Source organism: Gambusia affinis, linkage group LG04, assembly GCF_019740435.1.
Source record: "Gambusia affinis linkage group LG04, SWU_Gaff_1.0, whole genome shotgun sequence".
NCBI lineage: Eukaryota > Metazoa > Chordata > Actinopteri > Cyprinodontiformes > Poeciliidae > Gambusia > Gambusia affinis.
The window spans coordinates 7,905,894-7,925,411 of NC_057871.1; the positions used below are offsets into that span (position 1 = coordinate 7,905,894).

Below are 19,518 nucleotides of genomic sequence, written 5' to 3' on the forward strand. Positions count from 1 at the left end.
AATTTTCATCTTTTCACTTACCTTGAAAAACCTCCTTAAAAAATCTGAAATTCTTCCTGCCTGTCTCCAATTATGAGCAACATACTTTAAAGGTTTTGCAGACTTTGTAACAAATATGTAGCTTTTGCTTTGTTCACAGTATGAACCCCAAATAAATAAAGGTTCAGGTATACACACACCATTATTTGCTGGGGTTTTTTTTTGTTTGTTTGTTTTTTGTTGGGGTTTTTTTACAGTCTTGATATGTGACCAAAGGCATCCAAATTCTTCAAACTCTCAGTGAGCTCCAGTTGATGACAGATGGTAACATTTTCCCATGTCTATGTTTTTATTTTAAAAGTGCCTTTAAATGTGAGTATAATTTTACTTTTTCTGAAATGCTGGGTAAGTTACAGGATGCAAACGTTCTAAGTTCCAGATTTTTCTTATTAGTGCCCAGAATAATTTCCCAAATGTTTTGGGTATAATTGGCATATGTGAGATGAACATTTGTGTTGTTTTTGATTTGCAGTGATGTTTGCAATTTAACTCTCCCATGGTATTTTTGTGTTGGATGACAATCTGTCATAGTACACCTGTAGTAATGTTCGGCTCCTCTGGGAAAGATAAATAATTTGTCAGTTTATAAATAATGGCTCTCAAGTTTGCAGAAATACCAAAACTTTAGAAATTACTTTGTACCCTTTCTCAGATGTCCATCGTTCCCATCTGTTCTCAGTTTTATGTAGATATCAGCACCGTGTGAGGTTATTTTTTATTTTTCTTCCTACTTGACTGATTTTCAGTCAGTCAGTTCAGTCTATAATCAGGAAATGGTGTAGCATAATTAAACTTGGCTTGGATTTATTTAGCTATTCTAATGAACAAATGCGTTGTTTGAAGGCTGCTTTTTCTAAATCCTCGTGCATGACATTAAAACTGTTTGATGATCTCAAATACGTGTGACAATAAAAGCAAACATGAAAAATTAATATTTTTTTTAATGGTAGAGCTTTTGATGACATTTATTCTGATGTCTAATTAGAGTGGTGGTAATAGATATTTTCATTGTCCATCGATTAATTCCGTAGTTTTTTATTTTTTAACTTCTTGTCGTTTACAATGACATACATCCGTGGTATATTTTGTTTTTCCGTTTAAAACGTAAAAATGAAACAGCTTACGCTTGAACAACAATAATCAGTTAATATTGTTAGGTGAAAAACATCTGGTTATCGACGTTTCGGGTGTGGATGGGTGGATAAATCGACAGATGATTAAGCGGCCTGACGGTTTTGCTGCTTGGGCGGAATCAGTCGTGTCCAATCGAGGGCCGAGCGTTAAAAATCGAGTTCCAAAACTTTTGAAGAAGCTCCTTTATTGTTTAAGACAACTGAGCAAAGATTCCTTTTAAATACATCAAAAAAAGTTTCATTCGGGTTCTCATTAGATTGTAACAGTATGTAACGCTTCTTCAAACGACTCAGAGAAGTTTTTTCCTCCCCGGAGAGAAGATTTTCCAAAGACAGTAAGTTTTGCTGTGGTCATCTGATCGGCGAGCGGAAAGAGGACAAACAATGGCAGAAACAGACCTCCCAGAGTTAGCGTTGGACGAGGAAAACTTAGGACATGTCTGCGCAGATACATTGACAAAACGAGTCTGGCGATCTTTTTTTGTGGTTGTATTTGTTGTTTTTATAACGTAGAAGGCGGATGTGTTTATATAATGAAGCTACACTTATTACTGTTGCGCTAAGGAATTTGTATTACAGGGTTAACGCGAAGAAAAATAGAAGTTCAGGCACTTGTGTGTTAGAAAACCGGTGGTATGAGAGTGATTTCTGTCCCTGGTTCTGCAGTGAGCATCAGATCATAGCAGCTCAGGGACTGAGAGCATGGCAGCGCAGTTCACCATTGATGATGCCTTCGTGTTGGATGGAGATGAGGAGGCTGTGACTGATGGAGACCCGGAGGGCTGGAAAAACAGAGACGGAGAGATGACGTTTGGGCCCCTGTCTTTCTCCAAACCGCAGACCCACCCTTCAGCTGCAGGCACAAGCTCACCTGATCACAGCAACCTAAAGTATCAGGTACACAAACAAAACTCACCGTCCACCTTCATCCTTTTTTTCTTATGTAGCCCAGCTTATTCCCTTATATCTGCTGGTTCCCATAGAATCTGGAAAATGAAGACGCACTGGGCAACAATGGCAATTCTTCCTTCAATAACTTCTTCAAAATCAGGTAGGACCGAGGTTGGGGGAGTTTCTGTAATATTTTATAAAGTTTTCTTCAAATCAGGTCCTCAAAGTACTTTCACAGAGGTTTTATTATTCTCCATCTCTGGATATAAAGGACACTTTGGAAAGAATGATTGAGCTTTGAAACTTTATTGTTAACAATCAAATATACTAATTTCTAAAGGTTAACTACTTCTTAAATTGATTTATGTTTAACTTACACCAATTTTCTTTCAATTGGCACACCTGAACTTGAATTTTTGGCTTGTTTTTTCAGGGTTCTATGAAATCCACTGAAATCACTAAGATATTCCTTTTGCCCCAAAATATACATTAGGGATGAGTTAGTTTCTATTGCCAGCTCTCATTGGACAACAGATGGGGTACTGTACTCCCTGGACTGGCTGCCAGTCTGTCAGCAGATAAGTCATTCACACATTTTAAAACAAATACCTAATTGGCTACTTTTTGGACATCTAGATGTTCTTACATCAGATTTTTATCGAGTATTAAAGGCTAGGTCTGGCATAGGAATCATACAAAACACTGAAACATTTTATTTTTTACTTTTCCAGGAAGTAGTACAATTCTGCTTACCTGAGTTTGTATTTACCGTGTAATAAATCAGTCTATAGTTGACAAACCTAAGCGCTAGAGATTTTAAAGTAAAACTGACTTAACTAGACAATAACTAACAATGAATATGTGTTGTTTAGAATACCGCTGGATCAGAATATATTGACAGTTGAGTCTTAAGCAGTATAAAACTTTGAAGTGAAACATATGTAGGAACACTGTCTACACTTGTGACTTGACTACTCAAATATATGTTTGTAGAAATCCTCTTTAAGAAATGTAAATTGCCTGAATTTTTTCTTTTTTTAAATTTCTGGATGAATTGAAGATTAAGTAGTCTTAAATGTTAAATATTTCTAGCAGAAATATAACAGCCATCACTGTAAACACAGTGCACAGTGAAATCCTACAAGATAATTAAAACCCCAATTAAAAAGAATTGACAGCTTTGTCTTTACTCTGTTCCAAGACAAATTATAACTTGTCAGCCTGTTGTTTTACACAACAAAAAATTCAATGTGCATCAGTTTACAGCATATTTATTTCTTCTGCCTTCTCAGTTCAAAATCTCGGTTCTGTGCAAGTTAATTTGTCAGAGGAAAAAGCTTTAATTTTCTGTGTTCTGAACTTATACGTCCTGCCTCTCCAAAGTGATCCGGCGACTCTGTCGTACTGCAGCTCTCAGTGGTCCTTCAGCACCCTGAGCTCGGTCACGCAGCTCTCGGCACGCTGCTGCGGGTAAGTTTGGTCCTCAACCGCCTGCCTTCACACAGAGAAACACAAACAAACAGAAATAATAGAGAGGCATGTCTCTCAGGTGGGTCTCCCATCCGCTGGTGAAGAAAAACAGAAGAGTTGTCCTTGCTTCATTCCTCCTCCTCATTACTGGAGTTGGTAAGTTTTGAGCAAATAAAGTGTTGGTTTTACTCATTACAGTTAAAATATGCAATTATTAGTTTGTGCAGGGCTTTGTAAACCTTAAAATGTCTTCAATTTGCCAAAACCTTTTAGCACCTTTTCTTCCTTCAATTTTCCTACATGTTTCCTTAAAATGGTAATACATTTTAAAGGCTTTCTTGAGAAAATATTTAAAATGCATGTGAATAGTCAGTGTTTACAACATTGACCCTGTTTCCTACTTAACACAGTTTTGTTCATAAATCCTGAGCTCTCACATGCTCGATATAAAGACAGGGTCATTTTCTTCATGAACTGTTGCCAATTGAATTAGATGTGCAGAGTCACACGATCACAGATCCAAGATTTCAGTGCCCTGATCTTTTAGCTACTTTGTTTTGACTGTATCCTTGTGACATGACTCTCTATCATGCTGGAAAATACATCACCAAACTCAAAAGTATGTTGTTGTTTTTTTTTCACTTTAGTTCTGACTGGAGGATTAGCCTCATTAGCCTGCTAGACAGGAAATCTCTGCCTTGCTCTAAAGTAATCTCTCGTAGCTTTTCTTCTTGCGTTATTCTGTATTATCTTCATTCATCTTCCCATCGGCTCTGACCAGGCTCCCTGTCGCCGCTGAAGAAAACATGCCCACAGCCTGATGCTGCTGCCACCATATTTTAGCTGAGATGTTAGGGCAAAAACTGGAACTGCAAAGTTTGCACAACAGCAGTGGCACTTTAGAAGGCTTTAAATGTGTTATTTTAACAGGAACAGCTCCACCACACAGTTTGCATAGTGTTGTGTCAGTGACATCTCCACGCATTGGACTTTGTCCGTACTGATCAGCTAAATATCCTTGTTCTCTGTTTTTCACTTCACCTTTAAGAGAAATTAGAAACTGCAAATTTGAGTTATTGATAGTATTGATCTGTCTTTCCTTCTGACTCTTGTTTCGTTTTTATGCTTCTTTTCAGCTCTCATTTTCACCGGGATTGTTATACAGCTAAATCCAAATGCAGGTAAGAAACCACTGAGCTGCAGCAGTTTATAATTTTTGTTTCCAGAAGTTGCGTAATCAATCTGTTAATCATTGTGTATTTAGTGGAAAATTCCAGATAGATAAACTGATTATGCACATTTCATGACCAACTGAATTGCAAATAAATACGTGTTTTACTGCATCATACAAGGTACAACAAATACCTGAAATCTGTTCTTTTACAAAATATTTTGAAATTGACTAATAATAACGTCTTTATTGATTATCAGTAGTTGAAAATTGGCCCACATTGGTGCTGGCTGCCTGATAATGTATCTCTAGCAAAGGTGTGTACAGTCTTGTCTTTATGCAGCCATAACATGCTCTGCTTGGTTGGTGGTAAAGAGGTTTCAAGAGTTCAAAGCCCAAGTTCAGTTGTTGCTATAGAGATCTTTCTTAACCTGTGTATGAAGGCCAACATCCCCTGCTGCTCTGCTTTTATAACTGCACCGAAGTCACAGGGCTGGAGGAAAAACCAAAGGTCAGAGACTTGTGTGAAATGGAGGCTCTGAGTTTCCAGAATGGATTTTCACATGTTTCTGATGGTACAGAGCAGCAGTAGGGTGCTAGCCTCCCTGCACTATTTATGTTTTTGTAAAAAGCCTTGGAATAAAGTTTTTTTTTTTCTTTTACTGCATCAGTTGACATTTCTAACAATGACTATAAAGTCAGTTGAATGAGTTTTGTCATTTTATACTTTTAGTGTTCCACAATGTTCCATATTGTCCTGAGAATTAGATATTACAGGACAAAGTCGCTCTTCAATATGGGAAAAACAGGAGAACATATCTGCCTAGTCGGAAAATATGTGCATTGACTATGAGAAGTTTGTCTGCAATAAAACAGCAACCTGGCCCATATCTACAGTCAAAGGAATGGTTCAAAGTTTTACGCAACTGAAACTGTGACAAGCAAGGCAGGAGGAACACCTGGTTTATCTTACCAATAAATATATTGAGCAAAATGATGGGCTGGCCGGGGAGAAAAGGCCTTTTTCTGTACTACTGTTATGAAGGACAGTAGGACCTCCTGATACTATCAACTGGGACTTCACCTGGCAATGTGTGCTTTGATCAGACTGCTGGTCTTCAGAATAATAGTGATCTGAAACATCTATCCAAATAACAACAGAAAATGTTCATCAGGCAGAGTCGATGTTCTCCCAGGGCTGTCAGTCCTCAGACCTGAATCACATGGAAAAGCTGTGGGAAGAGAAGAAGAGCGGCTTGGTTTGCTTCAGTTCTGTGAACTGCAGCTTAAACCACCTTTAAGACGTTCTCTTTGCCTTAGATTGTATCAGATCTCTGCGCCTGTGGATAGAAAACATTTGCGCATCGCTCTTATCACAGATTAAGCCTGAATTGTCTGGTCACATTAACAGATAAGTAGACATTATTTAACAGTTAGATCTTCTTATCAGAATCAACTGATTGAATCCCAGTGGAAAAGAGTTACTTTCAGAAACTTTTTGCCAGAGACTTCAATTCATAGTTAATTTTCTAAATGAAAGTTAAACCTTTACAAAGATGTAGCTTTATTTTACCTTTCCTATCCAAAATTATTGCTAAACACGTATTAACAAGATATTAATGTATCAGTTTTATGAGGCTGGAGTGTCTAAAATACCCCCGCAGGCAGAAGAAGCTGAAGTTAGAAAGATTTTAACCCCAGCCTGCTGCCAGAGTGAGGAAACACCATCTCTGACCCTGAACCGCTTATACAGCTGCCCTGATGCTTCCTTTGTGTGGCTCAGATTATATGGAGCTATTTCAGCTTTGTTAACCGTAGGCTGACCTGATGCTTTCCTATACTGGTGGTAATTGAGGTTTGGATATATTCGAATTTTATAATTGCATTTGTTGTTATAGGCCAATTTTCTCTGGCTTTAAAACCAAAAGTTCAAAATGTTCTGTTTGTTCTGCAGCCCTCACATCAGAACAACATCAGTCTGCAAGGCCTCCTATGAAATACAAACCTTATTACACTCCTTTTAAAACTTAAGTGTAAAATAACAACTTAACATAAACCTTTGATAATATTAATGAATTAAGTTAATGTTTGGTTGCACAGATAAGCAGACCTGTCACTAATCAAGGTGTCCCCACAGGTGTTTCAAGTGCTATTTTCTTTGTACCTGGATTTCTTCTTTTTATCCCTGGAGGTGAGTAGATTTTTCCTTTCATCAAATGTGCATTTTAATTTTAACTTTTTTTTATTTTATTTTTTAAGATAATGCTGCTACCTGTTAGTTCTAGACGTTTTGCAACTTTTTCCATATTTAGAATATACATACATCTACCAGCAGGGGGCGATGAGAATTATTTTGTAAACAGGATTTCTCAGGACTTTTAAAAAGTTGTATATTTTCTTATATTTGATTTTTTTTTCATTAGTCTAAAAGCCTTTAGTTTCATCCTAAATTTATACATGTGCTTTGCTTTATTTTATGCCATTTTTTAGAAAAATGTATTTCTATTTTTGCAGTTATCCATTCCATGTTTTGTACTTCTGGCTCAGCACCTTGAGTGTTTCTATGATAATACTTGTTATGTGGAACAGCGTAGAGGCCTTTTGGGAAGCGTTTGTTGCTTGGCACTGAGCCATTTCCACAAATCTGGGGGAATAAAAATCAGTTCACTGGTGTTTGTTAAAAGATTTAGAATAAATATATTCTCATTATTTGATCCACTTAATACTCTTCTGGGAGAGAAAATCAGTGTTTTTCAAGCCAGATCTTGTTAAATATTTAAACAGCTGGTTCAAACCAGGCTACTTTGAAAAAGTTTAAGTAAAAACATTTTAAAAAGCAGCTAATGGCTGGGAAAAAAATTACATCAAGATACATGAATTTTTTTTTATTTTTTTTTACTGAGTAAGATAACCCGGTAATGTATCATAATTCAGCTAAGTCTTATTTTCATGATAATTGTCTTAAAATATAAATTGATCTACCAAATGGAAAGAGGGTGTGATAAAAAGATCCCAAAAAATAATGTACATTTAAATTTGGTTATGAATATTTGAACATTTTAGAATTATTTTTCTGTATAATTCATACAAAAAAAACCATTTATACCCGTGTTTTTAGCACATGGGTTCATTGTGGCTTGTTTACATGTAGCTACTGGAATATAGAAGGGAGAAAATGGTAACGTGTGGGAGTGAAATGAGGATAAAAACTGACAAAGGGGTGAATTAATCCAGAATCCTGTGAAACCCTCTCTTTTTCTTTCCATAACTGTTATTTACAATTTTTTTTCCTGCAGCGTATCACGTGATCTACATCACCTGTGCTGTCCAGGGTCGAAGAGGCTTCAAATTTTTCTACTTGCCTTACTTTGAAAAATGAGATTTCACTACGCATTACATTTCACTCCATTCCTGGTGTTCTATTTCAATGGACTGTTGTTTTCTTTGTAACTTCTGTAGCATAATATACTGTCACATTGTTGTTGTTTTTATCATTGTAATGACCGCTGCTACTTGAACCACTCTGTGCCTTGACTACATTTCCCCTACATGAACTAGCGTTTCTCTGTGTACACACTAAAAGGAGATTGGTCTTGCCTGTGGTTTTTAGTGTTGTGTGAATAATGTCTGTGAATAAAAAATAAAAAAGTGTATATATTTTAATTTGTTGCAGAGGAATTTGGTTTTCAATGAGAATCATAATGAGCATTCTTTAATCTTTTTTTTTTATGTTTGGATGACAAATGAACTATTTCTATTGATATGAAATTCACACCAGCTGCTGATAACTGCCTTTATAATGCTAAACAAATTAGTCCATTACTTTATTTGTAATAAAGTGGAATGGCACAGCGATTGGGTATTTTAAAACATAAAGAAAATATTGGTTTCTTTGCTTATTTTGCCTTTTTATTAAATAGGCAAAGAAAACAGCTTTCTGATGGCTACGGAAGATGTTTTGGAGCCAAGTTACTATGGATCTTTTAACAAAATATTAGTGGGTATGTGTGAAATTCACTTAGAAGATTATTTCATTGTGGAATAAAATAACATTTCTAATTTAAGATTGAAATCTCATAACTGATAATAAAGATAAGGGGATGTAAACTTTATAAACTTCTCACCAGAACTGTTTACTTTATTTGGTACATATTTCATGGGTAAAGTTTTATTTTTTTCAGCCCACAAGCAAGATGACCTCAGATGTTTATTTGGTTCTTTGACATTTCTGTGGGAGGCTGTCTTTGTCATTTGCATAAAAATCTAGACTTATATTTCTCTGCAAAATAGTTTTTAGGCAATTTTATGTTCAAGTTTTAGGTGAACAGGCTAAACGGTTAGAAATGTTAATTTCTGTCCTGAATCCTGTGTGGGATTCAATTAAGACAGAGAGCAGCAACCAAATGATTTTTATTGTCAGTGTGTAAAGTTAAATTAGCTATCACTGCTGATAATTCTCTGCATTTCTAGTTTAGTTCGGCACCAATCATGTGCTAGTAACGCAAAAAAAAAAAATTATAATAATTACCTAAAACTTCCAGAAGGTGTTGCCAGATTTATGCTTTAGCAAGCTGAAAAACACTGTATCTATTTAATGTTTATCAAGTAATTTTAAAAAGTGTGAAAATCAAATTGTAAATCTATAGTAATTCTAATGCTGTTCTTCTTTTGACAGACTTCTACATGTTGCTTGTGACAGCATCAGACTCACAAAATGAGCATATTTGAATATTAATTGCACAGTGCTGTGACAATTCCCCAATCAAGGATTCAAACTGCCACAGTTTCATAAATTGCAGTAAAAAGTACCTTCAATTCTCAAACAGATTTCCAGGTGACAACAAAGCTTGTCTGTTTTTTTGGGGGGTTTTTTAGCAAAAGACATTTATGATATATTCACAATGGTTGTCACATGTGAGCTTTCTGAGTCACAGGGAAATATTACATATGAATTTAATGTTCTTTGACACCCCTGCCTTTCTTCTTTATTCTAAAAACAGAGTGGACAGATCTCTCATATAAAACTTATGCAAACCTAGAAAATATCATTACATTATTTTATATTATTTGTAGTCTTAATCTAAAAATTATTTTATATTTCTGATTACTCATGTATTTAGGTAGTAAGCACAGAAAACAAATGGCTTCTTCTTTAGACACAACTAAAAATAGAAGTGAATGCTATAAAAACCACTGAAAACTAAACTTGTATTAGACTTTTTGTGTGAATAAGCATTTGTAATAATAACATGGGCATAAGTGCCTTAGGAGTACATCTTGTCTATTACATACATCCAATTACATCAAAACATTCCACTGCTAGTTATGGGTTGGAGCTTTTATAGACCTGGCCTCAACATCGCTGAGGGAATGATGCATCGCTTAACAAAGAAAAAAACCTCATCCAAATTTTTTCTAAATTATTTCTAGGTTATTTATGAATTAATATATTCCATGTGATAGCTTGTTATTTATTTATTTATTTTATATCTACAGTAGTCACTTTGAACTTATTACTCTTAGGTATATATATTTTTTTTACAAACTTTGTATTTATTACCTAAGATGGAGTAGCTTTCAACAAATAAGCAATTTCCCCTTGGGGATCAATAGAGTGTATTCTATTCTATTGTATTCTACTAAATGAGAACTGTGCAACTATATGACTATTGCAGAGAAAATAACAAAATATCTTTTAAAAACAGCTCACTAGATCATTACATTTTTTTTTCTTTTACAGGAAAACGTGTGTACAAGTTTGCCCATTTTCCAAATGTAATTAATATTTAAAGTGGTAAAATTGTATGGATGTATGCAATGCCTTGCAGTACATATGCCCTTACTTTTTCACATTCTGACAACTTAAGTGATAGAAGGATGAGAATACTTTTTTTTTTACATTTTTAAAAAAAATCATTTATTATTTTAATAATAATATGAAATATTAAATAACATATTAGTTCTCAGTTCTACACAGAATAATGTCGTTTCATAACAGTTTACCAAACTTCAATTCAAACACAAACCCGCAAAGATATTTCAAAATTTAACTTATTGTTAATGTTAATCTTAATGACATGTCATTATAAACAAATCTGCTTGACAATTTTAGAAAATGCTGTTAGTGACGTTAAACAACGGGAAGGACGTAACACGTTACGAAACAAGCAGCTTCGGTAAACATCGTCATTTTCCGTGAACGGTTAAGGATGGAGGAAGAGGGACGCAAGCTTCTCGAAGAGGGAATAAGAAAGAAAGTGATAAGTCCCGGGAAAGGAGACCTGTCGACCTTCCCTAATGGAACCAAGGTAAAAAGTACACTCTTGGAGCAGGAACGGGTTGTGTTTTGTGTCTAGACGTTTGTAACAGAGTCCGACGAAGCACGCTAGCAACCAAAATGCTACCAGCGATCATCTTTGCTAAATATTCCGAAATATTTGCTTCGACGAACATTATACAAAATATGCCAGACCTATACTCATAACCTGTAGACTTTTCCGGGGAATAACGTATTTAAAATAAATAACTGTTTAATAAATATATGTTAAAAGCCTGATTAATTTTCAACCGTGTTTTTTTTCTGTCATGGTAAGCTAGTGGGAAAGACCGACGTAATTATGGACGCTGATTCGTCGGCACGCCATGTCAATTACTTTTCCCACATTGTGATTGGTCAGAATACGATGACGTCAGGACACTGTCTAGACCTATCATAGAGGAGCACATTTTTGTGTTGTTTGTGGCAAAACTAAGCAGTCAGCTGCCCTGATATCTCAGAGGTTTTCACCAACCTACCAGTTCGTGTTTGTTTTTGTGTCAGGTCGTCTTCCATTACCGCACCAGCCTCTGCGACGGAACAATACTGGATGACTCCAGAACCATGGGTGGCCGCAGCAAATCCATGGAGCTCATCATGGGCAAGAAGTTCAAACTGGCTGTGTGGGAAAGAATAGTAACCACCATGAGGCAAGGCGAGGTCGCAGAATTTACCTGCGACACCAAGGTAAGAGTTCTAGTCATGTTGGTGATGCTGCAGCGAGATGCATCACTCTTCATAGCCCTAAACTTTTTCACATTCATTTGTGACTGACTGACTCATAGTTGCAAATAAATGTGAAGCATTAGGAAAATGACACAGAATATTCCACAATTACCTAACGTCTGATTTGATTTGTATGCTCTGGATTTTATGTGGCGGTATCAGAGTAAAGGGGGCTGAATACAAATGCATGGCTCAATTTTTTTGGGTTTTATGTAAAAGAAAAATAAATAAACAGCAAAAAACATGCATCTCTTCCAGTTCAGTTGTTCAATGCTTTGTGTTGGTTTATCACATAAATTCCTAACAAAATATATTTACAAATATATGGTTGTGATGTGCCAGAATGAGGCGGGGATATTTTTTTCTGTAGATGTGCTGAGATGTTGAAATTTTTCAGTGCGGATTTGCTTATTTTTGTCTTGTCTGTTGGCAGCACACTGCGCTGTACCCGCTTGTGTCCCAGTCCTTGAGAAACATAAGTATTGGTAAAGACCCTCTGGAGGGCCAGAGGCACTGCTGTGGCATCGCTCAGATCCATTCCCACCACTCCTTAGGGCACAAAGATCTGGATTATCTTCAGGCTAACCCACAGCCTCTTGTGTTTGCCATCGAGCTGCTGGAGGTGAGCCAGTAGTGGACAGTGTCTAGTCCTCACACCTTTTATTAGTTAGTATGGGATACACATCGTATGCAAATGTGTGCATATGTAGTTTTATAGATTTTCCTGTAGATCCATGTTTTATTCTGACCTAAGGGCATTTATTGAAAGCTGTTTACTTTGCCTTTTCCAATTTTTTATTTTTTACTAAAGTCTTTCTCCAAAACCCCCATGTTTGTATTTTTTTCATAAAATAAAAAATAATATATAAATTAAATAGGGGAATAATTTTGAAGTAATTTTTTAGAATACTGATATTATGTGTATTGTGTAAGAATATTTCTATTTTTGTATTGAACAGATGTTTATTTGTTTGGTCATCTGAGTGAGATGCCCAAACAAATAAACTAAATTGAATAATAGACCATTAGATTAAACATGAGATGTAAAATATTTAAAACTGATTGACAAAAGTATAAGTAAGAAAGCCTGATATAGATGCAAGATAATAAAATAAAGCTTCTAATTCTAGATTAAAAACCAAGCAGGGAAGGGCAATTTTAAAATGGCTGAGGCGTTTCTGAGAAATGTCCTGGATGCAGCAGTAATAAAATCAAATCAAGTGACATGTAGAAGAGATTAAGCTTCATGAGAATCCAGTCGTGCTCCTGCAGACGTCTCTGTCTCTGTCCCAGGTCCTCCCTCCCGGCTCCTTCCAGCTGGACATGTGGGCCATGACTGACAAAGAGAAGCTGGACTCTGTGCCTCTTATCCATGAAGAGGGAAACTCGCTGTTTAAACAGGGCAAAATTAAGGAGGCTACAGAGAAATACTACAATGCCATTGCCTGCCTCAAAAACCTGCAGATGAAGGTTTGGGAACAGTTTAGTTGGAACCTGCTGAGTTTGCTGAAACTAGAGTGAGATTTGTGACGTGTGTGTGAATTCTGAATCGATCTGCAGGAGCATCCTGGAGATGAAGCCTGGGTGCAGCTGGACCAAACTATCACACCGCTGCTGCTCAACTACTGTCAGTGCCTGCTGCTTCAGGGCCAGTACTACGAAGTCATCGAGCATTGCACCTCCCTGCTCTTTAAATATGAAAGTAAGGTTCTGACAAATTCAGACCGTTTGCAAAAACACTTTTTTTCCGAGATAAATAGTAGCTGATACTGTATAAGAATTTTATTTTTTTCTTAGAAATGTTTTTATAGATGTGAAATTGTAATAGATATTTCTTTTAAACAAACTTTCAGGAGGTTTCATATGTCATTGGGACATGTAAAGTTAATATAATTCATATTAAAATTTTTACCAAAACCTTGTCCTGGAATTATAAAATGAAAAAAAGTAGGAACCCTGGTATGTCTCATTCAGTATAAAAGTATGTTAATTTATTATGTTTAACCATCAGATCAACAGGTTGGATTTATTTACTTAATATATTGATATCTACAGCTAATCGTCTCCATTAGTTCAGGTATGTTGTAGGTCTTAGTATTAAATAAATTGGATCATATGTTCCAATAAGGCTTGTTTGTCAGATTTGATTTAATTTAGTAATTCTTCTTTGCCTGCCATTTTTAACCAGATGTTTCTCTCAAGTGGCCTTCAATTAGTTGAAATTAACAAAGCATTTTTGTTTTAAGTAATTGGCTGCTGAGAACAAAAGCTGTATCACCAGTGAACTGTAACATTATGTCAAAGAATTCACTCACTGAAATGGTCAAACACTTCACACCAGAGAATAAATAAAACATTTGTTTTGACTGAATAGCTCAGGTAGTTTTGACAGCTCACCTCACGTTCACTTATCTTTTTAACGCCCCTCCTCCCAGATAACGTGAAGGCCTTCTACAAGCGGGGAAAGGCTCACGCTGCAGTGTGGAACGAGAAGGAGGCTCGGGCAGACTTCGCTAAAGTCTTGGAATTGGACCCATCTTTGGAAGCGTCGGTCAACAAGGAGGTGAAGGCCATGGAGGAGAGACTGCGCTCCAAGCAGGCGGAGGAGAAGGGTCGCTACAAAGGCCTGTTTGACTTCAAAGCGATGCCAGCTGCGGCCACTACAGTCAGTCCGATCTGAGTTTGGCTTCTGCATTTGCTTTTCATCAAGTAGTATGAATCTGAAGAACTCCTTTCTTTCTGCAGGGCTAAACCCTGACACTGACCAAGAAGAGGATGCCAATGGATTGAGATGGAGAAGCAGGAGAGCGGTCCTGCTATTTTAGTTTTGTCCGTGCACTTCAGCCAAACATGTCGCCAATTCGCTCCTCTTCAGGTTCACACACAGGCACCGCCAGCATTTTTAGCCGTACTCCTCTGAATTCACGCTGTGTAAATGTGAAGCTGTGGCTCTGTTTGGAGTGTCTGTAATGGCCTGTGGAGTGGCTAATTCAGTGCTGCATATCTTTCATTTTAAGGGAACACCTTATTTATTTATTAAAAAGCCATTAACTGATTCAGAAATGGTTTAGTTAAGGATTTGCTCCGGGTGATGAGCATTCAGATTGTAAACCTTTTTTCCCTGTTTCTCCAGAAACTAATATTTTTATAGAATAAAACATCTTCCCCAGCATTTTCACCAAGTATGGTAGGCATAGGCCCTTTTATTTCATTATTTGTCAGTATCTCCAATCCTGTTATATAATCTTTGTACTCATTGCTCACAATGCGTAAATTGTAAGTACATACAGATGTTCCTTTTCAGTTTTGCTTATATGCACACACCTTAAAGTCCAACTACTCAAGCACTAAGTTCTTGTAGAAGAGACTGGACCTTAAGCCTCACTGGTCTGTGACAATCACTAAATTGAAATGATCTCCTATATACTTATTTCATGTATTGAATTAAAAGATTTGCATTTAGTTGTGCTCTTGATGTATTCAGCAGACACTCAGCATCTTTGTCAGCTGCTTTGGAGAAGATGTGCTTTTCTGAACTGTTAGCAAGGTGCTGATAATGTAACTGTAAATAAATTTGCATATAATCCCCAGTCTTGGAATTGTTTTTGTCTTTTTAAATATTACTTAATCAGATTGCTTCTCTTAAAACTGGGAATGAGACGGGATTAAAGTACGCAAAGGTTTCTGGTTCAAAACCAGACAAATGGTCCATCTCCTAAAGTCCCTTCAATTAGATGCCAGAAAACATACAAAACAAAGAAAATACTTTTTCCTCTTATTTAATTAAGATATACATACTGAATTGCAAAAATCTGGTTTACAAAATTTCCTTGCTAACAAAATGACTTGATGTAAAAGGTTTGTGGGAATGAGGGAATTCTAATGTGAGCTTGACGGTGAAGACTTTCAAATTAAACTAAAGACTGGTGCAGTTTTAACATTGATTGTATCATTAAATCATTATTATTAAATAAATGCATTTTACCAGAGGTTTACCAAAATGACAAACTTAAATTTCACATTCTCACAGTAGGTACAAAATTGGTTTTGCATATGCCCCACATGTTGTAGAAAGTGTAACAGTAACATAATTTAATGAAATGTATCAAATATTGGAAAGGGGAACACAATGCTCCTAGAAACGCTCACAAATAAAGCTCAGGGTGGGAGGATGAGCTCTGGTTGTAAAACATCCAACCAGGATCATGATGAGAAGAACGGGTCAGGAGGGGATTCTTTTCCAAAAGGGTTATGTGCGGGCGCTTCTCTCAGTTTCTGCAAGACACTCTCTGACCAGTGCGCGGGCGTGGATAATACCTGAAGGAGAAAACACAGAGCATCCAATTAAATGAGAGGAATACAACAAAGCTAAGAACTATTGTTTGTGATGCAAGATTTTCATAAAACAAGAAATCTAAAACATTTATATATATTTTTTTACAACATGCCACAATTCCTATAATTAAGAATGCCACAGAGTTCCTTCTGCTTCGAAGAAGTATTCCTGTGGATGCAAGATCAAGTCCTTTTGCAAAGAAAAAAAGAGCAAAAACGTCAAGCTCCAGATACGCAGGGCTGGAAATTTATAGAATTGACCCATGAGCCCCGAATACAGATAGAAAGTGCAATGTGTCCAATTCCATTGCAAGACATTCTGGTGTCAGATCTTCTTTCGTACTGCAGATTGAAAACAGTCAAACTGCAGTTGCAGGCATTGATCAACTCTTCATAAAACCCATCCACATTGACAGAGCTGACAGCATCAAATACCTCTCTTTAGCCTCTCCATTGCACTCTTGCTGCCAGCGTATGTAGGCCTGATCTCACGGCTCATTTCCTCTATGACAGACAGAAGCTCGCTGTAGGTGGAGCCCTGGGACACTTTGACAGGCTGGTGGATGAAAACGAAGAGAGGGAAAAGGAAAACTCATCAATATTTGTTGCTGATGTGAAATCATACCACCAACCTGGAATAGTGAAGCTACTAAAGTGGCTCTGTGAGGCTCTTCAACAAAACGGGTGGTGATTTATAGTAATGTTTTGTTTTGACCAGACAATGAGTTGAGTTAAGAGTTGATTCAGAATTCAGTTTAAAAATAATTTTAAAAAAGAATTTAGCTCTAGGTAAAATAAGTAACAAAAGCTAACTGTAATCACAACTCACATTAGTAATCATAGGAAGGTTTTGCCTGTTGCATAGATTTAGCCCAATGCAAGTGAGTAAAAAGTCCAAACAGAAAAGAGGTAGAGTTGTTTTTGTTTTTTTTTCAGTGGAGATGAAGACGTACCTGAACAAAGCCCATAGAGGGAGGACCGAAGTCACTGAAAGCTGGTCTAAAGTTGGATGATGAGGGGAGTGATGGAGAGGGAACTGAAGACCCTGTGTGGAAGAGAGTGACACAGACTGTTTATCTCAAGCTTTGCCATCACCCACGAGAAGGAGCATCCTACTCCAACCCTAATAAGATTAGCTTAAATCATAAAAACATAACAATAGCCAGTTGAAATCACATTCAAGCCGTCTTGTACCTGGCGGTGTATGGTTGGAGCCAGAAGGAGCAGGAGCAATAGGTTTATAACTCATGGCGATTTCACCAGGCAGCTCCAGGTATGATGTGCTGCTTCCTTCAGTCCCGTCAACCCAATGCTTATACAGCTTTCCTGGTGGTAATGAGCTCCTAAGAGCTGCTGGAAAACAATTACACACAGTGGGAATAAGCTTCACAATCCATCTCTCTTTTTTTGGCAAATTTTCAAGTTTTACAGATCAAAATTGTAAATTTAACAATCTAATAACTTACAGATGCTGCAATTTTAACATTAACACTTAGTTGTACAGCTCACAAACTAAATTTTCTGGTTCCGTTAAACTTCCCACAATGCTATCACTCTATCAGATCACAAAACAAATACAATTTGACCAACCCATTCCAATCCAGAAAGATACGGCAACAAGATGGAAATAAATATCATTGTTAATTATGGGTCCATAACACATAACACAGGGACTGCTGGGGTTTGGATAATTTTGTCTGCCCTCACAACAACGTTGAAATCTGTAGAGCTATGAAGACGAGGCTATTATTATGAAAAACACTTTCTAGAAAGTGTATGATAGGCTGTGTTAGGCTAAAGAAAAAAAGATGACCATAAATCATAATTAGTATCAGTATTTTAATTTTCAATAATATTGACATTGTAAGTACCATTCACTCCCACCTAACACTGCTTTTACAATCTCTATATCTTTAACCCAGACCTGTTTGGTCTGTGTCTAGGTCTTCATGACCTTTATTCACAAGTTATCTAAAAACTCTGCTGGGAGTTTCACAGATGAACTAAGTCTCTTATAATAATAAATTAGACGAACTCAACTTTATTTACTAGTTCTGTGACTTCAGGGGGGCAACTGGTTGACGTGAATTTTATTTAGAAGCATTAGAAGTAAAAGGGATTTTGATATACCTGGATATATTTCACACTTTCGAATTATTAAAAGTTTTGAAAACCATGAGTCACTTTCACAAATATGTGATACTTTGCCTTGGTCTGCAAAGTAAAAAGAGGTTTCTGTTTGTAAGGTGATAAATTGTAATAATGTGTAAGGGAAAGAATTTTTTTTTTACATACCTATCAATGTATTAAAATGCTACTAAAATAAGAGATAATCGATATTTAATCATTACAAATTTCATAACTTTAAAGTTATTGAAAAGCATTTAAAAACAAATAGAATTATTTTACTTTAAAAAGATAAAAAGAAATAAAAATACGTCTGTCTTTTATAACTTTAAACTCTTATGATCTGTTAACACTTAACGCAGCCTTTATGTGTTACTATAAAACAATTACAGCCATGAATGTACTAAGCATGTGTGACAAGTTTAAGTTTTTCAGTCGTATTACTCCCTTTAAATCTGGCTGTTTGTATGTCATATCTTGCATTTCACGCAGCCTTTCTCAGTTCTGAATGTGACAGCTCCCGCGAAGGGAAATTACTGAATGAAACAAAAGCTGACGTTAGCTTTAAGACGAAGGTAACGTTAGCAGGATTAGCATTAACCGGTTAGCAAAACAACACAGGGGAAACAAAAGAGAAATAAGGGCTCGAAGTACAAAGTATCACCTTACACGATCGGCACGTGTATAACAATTAGCTATCCACATTTGTAAACTCCAAAACGGGCTAAAAAAGATTCAAAACAAAACTATTATTTTACCTTTTTATGAAGAGCTGAAATCTTTAGTTGGATGTGAACCTCTTCCGCTATGTGTGAGCATGCGCACAAGCGAAGTATAGTGTAGTGTTTTTTTGTTGTTGTTGTTTAGAGCGATTTGATTGGTTGCTAGCGACACCTATTACGTTTGTTGGTAACGGCGTGAGTTAAAGACGTAAAACCAAAAACAAATTTATTTCAAGCAGTTTGAAGGCAGTTATAATTATTTTGTTAAAAGTGAAACAATAATAAAATATAAACTGAATCTAAAGACTATTTCCCTTTCCCCAAATTTGATTGCCTGTTTCTTTGTTACTGTTACACAGCTATTTACATCATTGTGCGACATGAAAAAAATTATTTAATACACTAACACATTACTATTACTACTATTATTACTACTACTACTATTGCCATTGTACCAACAACGACAACAATAATAACAACAACAACAAAAGTACTGCTTATATCTTATTCTTACTGTCAAAGGGGCTGGTTCCTATCTCCAGTAATTTGGGAAATACATCTGATACACCCAGGATAGGTCACAAACAA

General features: G+C 36.3%; 3 protein-coding genes across 5 annotated transcripts; 2 read left to right on the plus strand and 1 right to left on the minus strand.

The window, feature by feature from the left end:
- Positions 1–1,266: 1,266 nt before the first annotated feature.
- Positions 1,267–8,795, plus strand: tmem134 (transmembrane protein 134). The gene is made up of 8 exons (XM_044115524.1): positions 1,267–1,507; positions 1,839–2,069; positions 2,156–2,223; positions 3,447–3,533; positions 3,613–3,689; positions 4,670–4,714; positions 6,842–6,895; positions 8,001–8,795. Exons 2-8 carry the CDS (start codon positions 1,875–1,877, stop codon positions 8,081–8,083), a joined length of 609 nt encoding a protein of 202 aa, XP_043971459.1. The 5' UTR covers positions 1,267–1,507; positions 1,839–1,874; the 3' UTR covers positions 8,084–8,795.
- Positions 8,796–10,825: 2,030 nt separating this feature from the next.
- LOC122830285 (aryl hydrocarbon receptor interacting protein) lies at positions 10,826–15,336 on the plus strand. Of its 2 annotated transcripts, XM_044115525.1 has the most exons (7): positions 10,826–11,012; positions 11,525–11,707; positions 12,180–12,368; positions 13,040–13,216; positions 13,307–13,448; positions 14,182–14,411; positions 14,492–15,336. In XM_044115525.1, the coding sequence occupies exons 1-7, from the start codon at positions 10,914–10,916 to the stop codon at positions 14,495–14,497; spliced, it is 1,026 nt and encodes a 341-aa protein (XP_043971460.1). In that variant the 5' UTR covers positions 10,826–10,913; the 3' UTR covers positions 14,498–15,336. The 2 variants fall into 2 exon arrangements, with proteins under 2 accessions (XP_043971460.1, XP_043971461.1); XM_044115526.1 differs by lacking the exon at positions 14,492–15,336 and having other exon boundaries at positions 10,851–11,012; positions 13,307–13,444; positions 14,186–14,302.
- A 173-nt stretch (positions 15,337–15,509) lies between these two features.
- On the minus strand, positions 15,510–19,044 carry cdk2ap2 (cyclin-dependent kinase 2 associated protein 2). 2 transcript variants are annotated; one of them, XM_044115528.1, is made up of 5 exons: positions 18,967–19,044; positions 17,276–17,434; positions 17,035–17,126; positions 16,517–16,637; positions 15,510–16,063 (listed from the first exon to the last, which is right to left on the minus strand). In XM_044115528.1, exons 2-5 carry the CDS (start codon positions 17,328–17,330, stop codon positions 15,996–15,998), a joined length of 336 nt encoding a protein of 111 aa, XP_043971463.1. In that variant the 5' UTR covers positions 17,331–17,434; positions 18,967–19,044; the 3' UTR covers positions 15,510–15,995. The 2 variants fall into 2 exon arrangements, with proteins under 2 accessions (XP_043971463.1, XP_043971462.1); XM_044115527.1 differs by having other exon boundaries at positions 17,276–17,431; positions 18,967–19,038.
- Positions 19,045–19,518: the final 474 nt, after the last annotated feature.

What these genes read in the sequence shown, in the direction of transcription:
- LOC122830285 (XM_044115525.1), top strand. Translation starts at nt 10,914, where the DNA reads ATGGAGGAAGAGGGACGCAAGCTTCTCGAAGAGGGAATAAGAAAGAAA. An exon ending in CCTTCCCTAATGGAACCAAG is followed by an intron (nt 11,013 to 11,524) that starts GTAAAAAGTACA and finishes TTTTTGTGTCAG; the next exon opens with GTCGTCTTCCATTACCGCAC. An exon ending in TTGCCATCGAGCTGCTGGAG is followed by an intron (nt 12,369 to 13,039) that starts GTGAGCCAGTAG and finishes TCTCTGTCCCAG; the next exon opens with GTCCTCCCTCCCGGCTCCTT.
- tmem134 (XM_044115524.1), top strand. Translation starts at nt 1,875, where the DNA reads ATGGCAGCGCAGTTCACCATTGATGATGCCTTCGTGTTGGATGGAGAT. An exon ending in AATAACTTCTTCAAAATCAG is followed by an intron (nt 2,224 to 3,446) that starts GTAGGACCGAGG and finishes GCCTCTCCAAAG; the next exon opens with TGATCCGGCGACTCTGTCGT. An exon ending in CTCTCGGCACGCTGCTGCGG is followed by an intron (nt 3,534 to 3,612) that starts GTAAGTTTGGTC and finishes CATGTCTCTCAG; the next exon opens with GTGGGTCTCCCATCCGCTGG.
- cdk2ap2 (XM_044115528.1), bottom strand. Translation starts at nt 17,330, where the DNA reads ATGAGTTATAAACCTATTGCTCCTGCTCCTTCTGGCTCCAACCATACA. An exon ending in CTCCAACCATACACCGCCAG is followed by an intron (nt 17,127 to 17,275) that starts GTACAAGACGGC and finishes TCTTCCACACAG; the next exon opens with GGTCTTCAGTTCCCTCTCCA. An exon ending in CCTCTATGGGCTTTGTTCAG is followed by an intron (nt 16,638 to 17,034) that starts GTACGTCTTCAT and finishes TTCATCCACCAG; the next exon opens with CCTGTCAAAGTGTCCCAGGG.